The 10,948-nt window shown below is 41.2% G+C and overlaps 1 protein-coding gene and 1 long non-coding RNA gene across 2 annotated transcripts in view; one reads left to right on the forward strand and one right to left on the reverse strand.

The window, feature by feature from the left end:
• The window catches only part of LOC116712697 (serine protease HTRA1A-like), a 28,263-nt gene extending 26,029 nt beyond the window's left edge, over nucleotides 1-2,234 (reverse strand). Inside the window, exon 1 of the mRNA XM_032552518.1 lies at nucleotides 1,641-2,234. Within this exon, the coding sequence (XP_032408409.1) occupies nucleotides 1,641-2,097 (457 nt within the window). The 5' untranslated portion in view covers nucleotides 2,098-2,234. The remainder of the gene's footprint in view (nucleotides 1-1,640) is intronic.
• A 280-nt stretch (nucleotides 2,235-2,514) lies between these two features.
• LOC116712699 (uncharacterized) lies at nucleotides 2,515-10,921 on the forward strand. The gene is made up of 2 exons (XR_004337632.1): nucleotides 2,515-3,398; nucleotides 7,008-10,921. It is a non-coding gene; the product is annotated as an uncharacterized LOC116712699 (long non-coding RNA).
• Nucleotides 10,922-10,948: the final 27 nt, after the last annotated feature.

Raw genomic sequence — 10,948 nt, forward strand, 5'->3', positions numbered from 1 at the left:
GACAGACACATACCACACTGATGATGATGAATAACCCACTTGTTTTTCTTAGATGGATTGAATTGCTCCAAGAAAATGACGTCAGTTTTTTAAAGAAGTGCTCCGATTAGAGTGAAATGCTTTGACAAAGCACAGATCTGTCAGGAAATGGCGAGCTTTACAACAATCACGTCAGTTTCATTCCAATTTCATTTTTATCCACCCTTAAGAATTCCTGTCTAATCAACTAAATCACACTGGCCATGAGATTGGCTGCAAGAAATCACGCCAATCGTGCTCATGTGACTTTTACTGGGTACGCATCGAGCTTTACATCAGCAACGCAGCGCATGACTTCATTCTGTCAGGCAAAAGCAAAGAGAGTCCTCAGATCGAGGACGATTCTGTTGGGAACAAGAGGGAACAGAACAACCGGTTGAATGGCGGCTTTTGTTGTCCAAGACACACGGATATTGTGCGCTCCTCTGAGCTACAACATCTGTGTAAACTTCAGACCTGTCAGAAAACGTCAGATCAGTCCAGTGAGAACTGAAGGGTCAGGGCGAACACCTAGTAGGGAAGACTGCAAAGGTACAGCATGAATGGATGTCAATCAATTAGAACGTCATCGAAAAGTTCATTTGTTTGAGTTATTCGACTCAAAAAGTGAAACTTGTGTTAATATGCATTCATTACGTATGCTAGTATAATTCAGTAGTTTATTTGTGCTATTTTTTCTGGAAAAAACAAACAAACCTGAAATCCAGTTGTACCTTATGACAGGACCAGTAAAAAAAATGGTTCTTTTGCAGAAGTGTCAGCACTCAATACTTGCATGGACATGAGGTTTAGGTCAAACCAGTTTGCCGACTGGTGAAGCACAGTGATATAATACCAGGTATTGGTACATTTGGCTGTAAGTCCAGAGAGGGAAATAAAAATGAACAACTCCATAAGTCTTGCCAGCAGAAGGAAGCATAAAACACCCTGAAACTTCTTGGTAGAAGACTGTACTGACAAGATAGTGGCAAAAGACTTCAACTCAGAAGGTTGTAGTCAGTTCATCTACAAGACCATGATCCACCTCATCAGGCAGATTCTCTGGGATTTGCACAACATGGGAACCTGATATTCGAATGAAATGCAAAATTTACTTTCATTTGAAAATAAAACTTCGAACCAATGAGAAAAAAAACACCTTTGATGTTATCTCAGGTCAAAGAGAGGCTTATTAACATCGGAGATGCAACATGTGTGTGTTGGCTGATGAAGCTCTGACTCCTTATCTTGTGCATTTACCTCCCCAGTCTGTTGAATCTGTGTTGCTTCTACATCTCTATCACAGTTCATCCTTCCACTCAACGTTCTATTACTATGGCTGAATACAGACCTCTGTGAACAGTTAGCAGTGACCTTTTGTGGCTTGTAAAATGTGTCTACGATGACCATCTGCTGGACATCTGCCAAATCAAAAGCCTTCTGTGTGACTGCGTCACCCATATCAAAACATTTATTCAATGTAGCCTAATACAAAAGATGATTTTCTGAAAAACAAAAACTCGATGTGGGTTTTTAGTAAGTGTGAGATATAAACATCAAAACTATCAACTCTATCACCGGAGCGACAATAAAAATCCTCTCAACCTTAAACACAGCCTCACCTTTCCCGCAGGCTCCCCGCTGAATGAAGAGAACAGGTGGCTGCTGCAGCTTCTGCGCCCGCCGGCTCACCCTCTTCAGCTCGCAGATACTCCGGTAAGACACCCCGTCGCTCCCGCACACCGGCTCCGTGGTCTTGCACGCGCAGATCCCGCTCTTGCTTCTCCTCCGCACAGTCACGCTGTACGCCACCCCGCCGGACACGGAGCACTCCAGCCCATCGCCGCACGTCGGGTCGCCGAGCTTGCCGCCGCCGCCGCATGCCTCCCCCTCGCCGGACGCGCACACCGTGCAGCACTGGCAGACGTCGAGGGCTTGTCCCGCCGGGCAGTCCGCGGGCAGACGGGGACACATGGACTTGTCGCACACGGAGGGGCATCCGACAACATAGCGGCTGGTTATCTGCGCGTCTGCCTGCAACGACGCTGCGGCCACGCACAACAGGAAGGACCGAAACATTGTTCAAAGTAAATAAAATTAAATTAAATAAAAAAGGAGAGAGTTAGAGGGAGGGAAAGAAGTTTTAAAACTGAAGCACGAAGTTCATAGAGAAAGAAAAGTTGGATCCCGGCTTTGCAGGGCTATAGGATGGGAGAGCTCTGTGCTGAGAGGGGGGGGCAGTCATTGCAGCTGGAGAGGCATTTAACAGAACCTCTGCGCAGCCAATCTCTGCGCACGTTTTTACTGGCACCGCATCACACACGCAACTTTTCAGTCAGTGGGAAAAGGCATGGAAAGTGGTGCGTTCACGGGGCGCACTGAAAGGGAAAACAGAGTGTGGTGGATGCTCCCGGAAAAGACTGAGGACAATATGACAAGAGACAGAGAGAGAGAGAGAGTGTGTGTGTGTTAAGGAGATGCAGGCCCTTGTATTTTTTTTTTTGCCCACGTACTACTCTGACCAAAAAGACCAGAGGAACAACTTTTCTAATCTGACAGTAGTAGAAATTTTGGAGGCGAGATGCAAGGCAACCTCCCACCTGTTCTGTGAAGCATGGTGATGGTAGTGTCATGCTGAGGGGGTGACTTTTGGAGGCTGGAGCTGAGCAATTCATCAACATTAAAAGTAAAATATTATTAATCACACATAAATTGCTCTGGAAGTTAGACTAGGGTGAAAATCATTTTTTTAATCCAGCAGTGACACCAAAAAACACACAAGGTGCTGAAAAACTGAAATGTTGTTCAGACACAACTGAGAGAACTTTTGTCATCCCCTAACAGTATGACACCCTGAGGGAGAGCCATAGGGCCCATATCAAAAACTGTCAAACGAGGTATGGGCCCCAAGTACTCTTGGGGATGGAAAAACATGTGTAACAGAATAGAAAATATGTATTTTCTTTATTTGAAATTTAGAAATGTGAGTTTTAATTTTAGTAGCTTATGATACACTGTCACATATATAGCAGTGTAAGCGGTGCGAGTAGCTCATTTGACCAGTTTTGAATGTTGTGAAAGTAAACAAAACAAGAGAGAATTGCCTTTGGGCGCCACTGGAACTGAAGTAAAATGCACGTCTCAATCTTTAAATCCTGACAAATGAGGCCTTACTGTCTGTCTGTCCACATATTCATCTTTTGTTCTCCTGCAGAGAGTTTGCAAATGCCTGCGTTAGACCACCAGAGCATGTGGAATCGCTTAAGACGTGTGGGTGTGTGTGTGTGTGTGTGTAGATCTGCGGGTGTGGCGCACCAACCCCGGCTGCGTGTTCGACTACGACCCAGCAGAGGACAACATCAAGTCCAGGATGATGTCAGGTGAGATTCACATCCAGAGAGGAAAACTTTTTAAACTCGTTCATCGATAAAAGATGGAGGTTTGGATTTAATAAACAAGACAAAAAAAAAACTGGAATAATACTCAGTCTGGAAAGTATGAAATTGATTAGTATTGGTAATTTTCCATATATGCAAAACGAAGAGTGTGAAAAAAATTTTACTTTGATTTTTTTTTTATCCATGTTGCCTTTCCTCCCCCCTTATGTTTTTACTTTTTCCTTTCCTGTCTTTCTTGTATACTTCATGACTGAAGTTTTTTAAAAGACTGTTAAAAGAAAATATTACTGGATTTGATTTTTACAAAAAAAACAAAAAACAAATGAGAGGATACTAAGTCATACAGCTACTTTTATTGACAGGAGAAAAAAAAGTGTCGGGTCCTAAAATCAAATAAAATTTGTGTTTAAAATGTGAGTTTCATTTCATATTTACTGTTACATGGAAAAAATATCATCACATAGAGCACATATGTCAAAGTCAAGGCCCGCGGGCCGGAAATTATCTATGGCCCCCTGGATGATATTTAATTTTGTTCTCTTGAGTACGTTTAATTAGGCCTGTCGTGATAAACGATAAATCAGTTAATTGTACGATAAACTGAAGGTTTCTCAGCGAACATGCATTTGCATTCAGTTGTGAGTCGTCACTCTTCCCTGCCCACAGGAAAATGGCCCATTTTCAACCAAGACGTTCACAGAATCAACTACAACCCACAAAGCAACAGCTTAACAAATCTCCGCTCCAAAAGCTGTGTCATATAAAGAAAATCCACAGGCTGTTTCCTCTTTTATTTCTAAAGACAGTTGGTAATTAATAACGCATATCAATTCTCACACGAAAGTGTTTTTGTTATTTTTGATTAGTGTTTTTTTTTTGTTTGTTTGGGGTTTTTTTGCTAAGGAGGTCCCATCCTGCATTGTTCAGGCTCTTGGTAGCCATTTGTGATCTAGATTTCTACAGTTTTTTGTTCCATGACTGAAACAAAGAAATTCTTACACACATTTTAAGAATCTACATTCTAGATTGGTCACAAAAAGTGTCTAAACCTAAAAACCATACATTTCCATGCACTTAATAAGGCTTTCATGAATTCAACAGAGTGTAGAGCATAATTACCAATTCAAAAGGGGGTACAAATCCAAACAGTGTGGTGAGTATTTGTCATCATTCAATATTACCCAGTCAACTGGTATTGCCATTATGACAAGATGAAAGTGATTGGTAACAAATGCTACTCAGCCACAAAGTGGTCGGCCACATAAAACCATAGCGTGGAGGATAAAGTGCACAGGGTTCAGAGGTCACCAGCTTTCTACTGAGTCATCAGTAATGATAATCTGATCTTCACATGTCGCCCAGAGCTGCTTAAGAACAGTACATTGGTTAGCTTCGTGTAATGATTTTCCACGGCCAAGCAGCAGCATCCAAGCCTTACACCAACAGGTCCAATGAAAAGCGCTGGATGCTGTGATGTAAAACACTCCACAAATAAGAGTACAGTGGAGACGGGTTCTTTAGAGCTACATATCATGTCTCATTCTAGTTTGTTTACCTAAGAAGTCAGATTCGTCTGGGGAGGTTTGATGCAGACGGAAAAAGTGAACTCTGGTCTGCCTAAAAACTTAAAATCTTCAGGTAATTCCAGCACTTTTTCTGGCACAGTTTAAATGTATACGAATCTCAAGTGGACCAGAGACGCCTCCAAAAGCAAGAGGTGGACTATTGTGGGTAAATACAACCAAAACAAAGAGACCAAATCTGTGAGCTCCAGCGGGTGTGTTAAGAGTTTTCTGGTGTGGTTCTTGTCCTGTAGGTATTGTATAAGAACGGTTCTGCCCAGGGAATGCCTGTGGTCTTTACTCCTGAGATGGAGCGGGTCAAAAGGAACCAGGGAAACATTAGCTCGGCACCTTCCAGAACCCCTGTCTGAGAAAACCCTTTAACCTTTTCCTAACTGAGCCGACTTCTCCTTTACTCTTTTTGCTTTAGTTAATGTCATTAATTATCCTGACTGCACTGTTCTCTGAGTATGTTTAATTAGGCCTGTCGTGATAAACGATAAATCAATTAATCGTACGATAAATTAAAACTATCGACGTCATTTTAATTATCGGCATTATCGTCTCTTCCAGTCTTTTTCTCTTTCTGTTAATGACACTGAATGAAAAAAGGCCCAACTCCGGTGCTCTCCACTGACCCTCCCTTCCTCATTTCCTTAGTGTAAAGCCCAGCGCACATGACACGATCTTAGAGCTGTCGGCCCATTTTCAAAACCTGACAGACCACACATTAGCCAAAAGAAATCCTAGCTATAACGGTTCGATCGGGTTCGGTCCTGCCGTGTGGTGTCCAACAATGGGCACAAAATAATGGCTACAAGTCCAGTGAACTAATTTTAAAACCAGGTATTAATCAATGCGTTACTACAATCTACCTGCAATGCATGTTGCTAGTGTCAGCGTAAAGTCCTGACTGAATGAAAATCATTAGAACCTATTTATGTCACGTTAACGAAGAACAGCTGAAAAGTTACCGGGTTTATCAACTGCGGTAGCAATTTCGCTCCAACTCCTCCCCTTGTCATTTCTATATTCTTTGCATGTTGAATAAACATTAATGTTGTTTCCACATATTATCTCCAATGTCAGCTGGACTTCGGGTTGCGCCGTGTCAGCTGTTTTTGATTCCACTCAATTTCCCCTCAGAAAGCGCGGAGGAGAATCCGCGCTTTCTGATTGGCTACCTGTCACATTCAACAGGATGAGTTAAAGCTCCCAGTCGGGGAAAACCCCTGATTTGGATCAGAGCGGCAAAGATGATCTACCGTAACACACCACACAATCTTAGAAAGACCAACGTTTTAAGATTGTTGTAAGAGGAAAAATAGGAGCAAAAAATCATGTAGTGTGAACTATTGCATCAGGTAGTCGATGTGCCCATCTTCTCTATTTAAATCTAATGATTAATGAAGGGCAACATAATATACATACTTCATGATTACATTCTTTTGGTTGAATGCAGTATTTATTTCCACTTTAGCTGTATGTTTAGTTTTTATTCAAGTACATTTTTTTATTAATGGAGACTGAGAATCCATTTTATTTTTGTTTTTGGTTGTTTTGTTTATTTTGTTTCTCAGTTCCAGTGTTAAGTTTTCTTTTGAAAATAAAGTGTATCTATCTTTGGCAAGAAATCGTATGCATTATTACGTCATTTCCATTAAATCAGTGTAAAAAGGTCTTCAAACAATATTATCGTTTATCACAATAATTTTTGAGACAATTAATCGCTCAGCAAAATTTGTTATCGTGACAGGCCTACGTTTAATCCATAACCTCTTTTGTCCTCCAGACTGCGCCGTTTCATCTTTTTTATTTATCCCCGCTCCAAAGATTGGAGCATAACTCTGTTTTTTTCCCCTAACTTTTCATCTCCTAATAATAATAATAAAAAAAGAAAAGAGAAATCTCCCTTGCTAATTTATTTGTCTGATTTCCCAGTAATCCTCTGACTTTTGTGCGTCCACTCGCGATGCGTTCGTAGAGTCGGGATTCCTGACCTACGCCCTCTGTACTCGTCCTCCTCCAGGTGCTGTACTCGGACAGCTTCCGCCGGCAGGTGCAGGGCAAGGCCGCCTTCGTTCTGGACACACCCGAGATGAGCCGGGTAATTCAAGAACAACCAGTAACACAAGAACAACCAAGTAACGCAAGAACTAGTAACTCAAGAACAACCAACATTTCTAGAACAACAAGCAATTCTAGAACAACCAGCAATTCTAGAACAACCAGCAATTCTAGAACAACCAACAATTCTAGAACAACCAGCAATTCTAGAACAACCAGCAATTCTAGAACAACCAGTAATTCTAGAACAACCAGTAACGCAAGAACAACTAGTAACTCAAGAACAACCAACATTTCTAGAACAACAAGCAATTCTAGAACAACCAGTAATTCAAGAAAAACCAGTAACTGAAGAACAACCAGCTAGAGCAAGGCACCAGTTTTACTGGACCAACCAGAGGAATTAGAAGATCCATGGTGGCACCCAGTATCTGAGTGTTCCCGTCTGGTTCATTGTCTTTAAAATGGTACCTACGCTCTTACCAAGTTTTCTCGAAACTGATTGTGGTTCGTGGTTCTCCTCCTGTTCTGATTCACCCAGCCTTTCTCTGAGCAGAGCATTTTAGTTCATCAAATCTATGTTCTGCCTAAAAAGGTTCTGGATGCCATGACAAGCTTTCTTATGTTGGCTATTCAGATGATCCACTTCAATCCACAAATCCTCCCTCTCTCCAGACTGTTGATCCATTCTCATCTGGGCCTTCTTCAGGTCTACCAGTAGCTCCTGGACTTTTCTCCTGAGCGATTGTTGGACAACTTCAAAAAAACGCACTCGTTTCCGCGTATTTGCGCTCCGTCCCATCAAGCTCTGCACGTACCGACACGAGCTGCGCACGGAGTGCATTGTTTCGACTTTCCAGTATGTCATATTGTGCTTGCAGGTCTGGTCGCCTGCAAGCATTTGCGCGAGGCTTGGAGCGCTCGATCTTACATCGGAGACATTCAGCAATCTGTTTCAGTTCAAGATTTTCCTTCTCCAGCCTCCTGCGCATCCCGTCCTCAAAAGTGTTTTCACGTAAAATGCTGGCAAGCTCATCACTCACAGGTGTGTCAGCTCTTTCTTCAGCCATTTTTTTTACTCGTGTTGCTGTAAAGTCAAGATTGTTGATATGTGTAATCAAGTATTGTTCTTCTGACATTTAGAGCAATCTGATATGTAGAGCAAATGAGTTGGGATTAACGGGAAATGGAACACAGTCATCAGTGATGTCATAGAGCATGAGTGACATCACTGGTTCATCAAAGCCACTAGAAGTATGTTGTGTGTGGGTGTGTATTCTGTATTTTATGCATTGTGTTTTTGGGTTTGGGGTAAAGTTTAGATCCACGGTGTGAATTGAACTTTGGTTAGGGTTCTGCAGTAGAAATGAATGGAAGTCAATGGAAAGTCTCTGCAAAGACAGCGAGACAAATGTGTGTGTGGGCGTGTGTGTTTACTAGCATGGATGTTAATAGCCTACTTTAAATAAATTAAAAGTAAAATCTCAGTAATGGAACATAAAAAGGCCTGAAGCCTGTGTGTGCTTTACTTGATCTCCACACATGCTGCAGTACAGTTTCCAAGCCGTTTTTTTTATTTTATTTTATTTTTGCTTTTATTGCTTCCTCATTAATTAGTCACACATGGCATTAACAAAAACCTTATGGATAAACCAAACTATTAGGAGGGGGAAATAACGGGGCGATGGAAGGGATTTGTGTTGGCTAATGCAGCACGTTTATCCCTTTTTTGTAATTTAACCGCTAAGGGCTCATGAGAACTTTTAGATGTTTTAAGCACAATACCAAATTACCATCATTAATAATCTTTGCCACGACCTTGTGTGATTTCCTAATTAATGAATTTTTGCATCTCTTTTTGTTTTATTGGCTGAAATAACACAATTTTAGTAAAAAAAAAACATAACCTTCCTACTGAACAACAGAGCTCTGTTAGATTTAGATGTCTGTGGCCAACAGTAAGACTCCACTAAACAGCACTGCCGTAAATCAGCGTCATAAAATGCCTCAACACGGCGTGATTGATTGTGAGGGGCAGGATTCTCTGAATTGTCTCCAAGTGGGTTTAAATTGAGGGGAGTTTGTTTGTACAAGGCTGTTTGGGAATGGAGGAGACTGAAGGCTGGTACCCCCTGTGGAGAGCATAGGGCAACACAAGCATTTCTATGAAGAGGGCAATTAGAAAGGGGGCTGGAAACTAAATTTTAAAAAAAGAAAAGCGCTCTGTAATTTTAATGATTATTGTATGAATTAAACTGAATGCAACTGGCAGCATCTCAAAAGACGAAGCCACGCCCTTCTCTGCGCAAATGCATAGGCAACAAATGGTGGGAGAATCTGCAGATGAAAACGACCTCATCCATAAGGAACACCCATTCTCCAACCGAGGGCAGTCAACACAGCCAGGGATGGACTCAGCTGAGGTCTGTGTGATCTCGCCTCGACTCGACTGATGTCTCAGTGTCTCAGCTGAGAACTGGGTTCTTAAAGGCACAGCGCAGCTTCAGTTCAATCCCCCCTCCCCAAAAGAACCCACAGTCAAACCTCAAAGTTGATGCTAATAGACAAAGAACAATGCACGAATGTGGAGAACAGTGACAGATGTGTTTCCATACTTATGTTTTCATTTATTTTACTTTCTCATGAAAATCAGTTTTCCTCTTTCACTTCTCAGGGTCATGATCAAGGCTTTGGGTACACCATACAGGATCGAGCATGTAAAAAAAAAAAAAAGAAAAAGTCAAAATGGCTTCAAATATTAGCCTAATATCACCATGAAATGTTAAAGAATCCAACCTTTAATCTGAGCTCACAGATGTTGGTGTGCAATAAAAGTTGTTAAAAATGTTAAAAATTGTGTTGTAAGATTGTTACTGCTGGCAAAAAACTATTGGTTGCCCTAGTAAATTGAGAATAAGCAGTGCAGTTTTTCATACATATTATGCTTTTCTTCATGTAATTGACATGTTTAGGAACTTCTAAATGGTACTCGCCGAATTGTTGCCTTGGGCTATAAACATGACGTGACGCAGAGGCCCGTTTCTTTTAGTCACTGGCCACAAAGCGAAACAAGGGCCCATATTTATCTTCCCACATCGCACGGTGAGGAGGATGGTTAGGGAGGTAAAAATAAGGGCTCACGAGTCCTATCCTGGGGTCACCGTATTTCCATAGCAATCACACAACGACATCTACGTGTCAACTAGTTTGAGAGTGATGCAACGTTTTGCCCTCACAAACTTAAAACATGTGGAGTTCAATAAGCTCCATATTGGGGGTGAACTATGTGAAGTGGAATCCCAACAACTCACAGCTCGGTATTCGTGAATTCAGTTTTTGCTGCCCAACAAAAATAAACTATTCTTGGAAAATCCAGCTATTAACAGAATTTTTTCATAGAGCAAATCTAAAATATTTCAAAGAAGATGCAGGCTGAGAAGTCATAGGCAATATTCTACTACTACTACCATTACTTGCAGATGAGTAGAGTAGCCAAAGATTGTACTCAAGTAAAAGTAGCACTACTTCAACATATTTGTACTCAAGTAAAAGGCAACATCCAAAAAGTTTGTGCAGCAAGAGTAAAAAGCACTTGGTAAAAAGGCAACTCGCCAAAACTATTACACAGTTTTGTTTATTACACAACAAATTTAAATAGAGAAGTAGGACCTTAAAGTTTGACTTTTTTTATAAGAATAAATGTCAGTATGAGATTATGAACCTGCAATAAAAGAATATTTTTAAAATGATTTTCTTTTCCACCTTTACCAGGGGGTGCCAGCACGTTTGCCCGGCACAGTAAATGGTTGTCTGAGATTTTTATTTTATGACATATTGAATATTTTGTTCACATTCAGGTAAAAGCTGTTTTCAATATAACCCCCCTAACATATTCTTACCTTT

The sequence above is a fragment of the Xiphophorus hellerii genome, chromosome 22 (assembly GCF_003331165.1).
Source record: "Xiphophorus hellerii strain 12219 chromosome 22, Xiphophorus_hellerii-4.1, whole genome shotgun sequence".
NCBI classification, from domain to species: domain Eukaryota; kingdom Metazoa; phylum Chordata; class Actinopteri; order Cyprinodontiformes; family Poeciliidae; genus Xiphophorus; species Xiphophorus hellerii.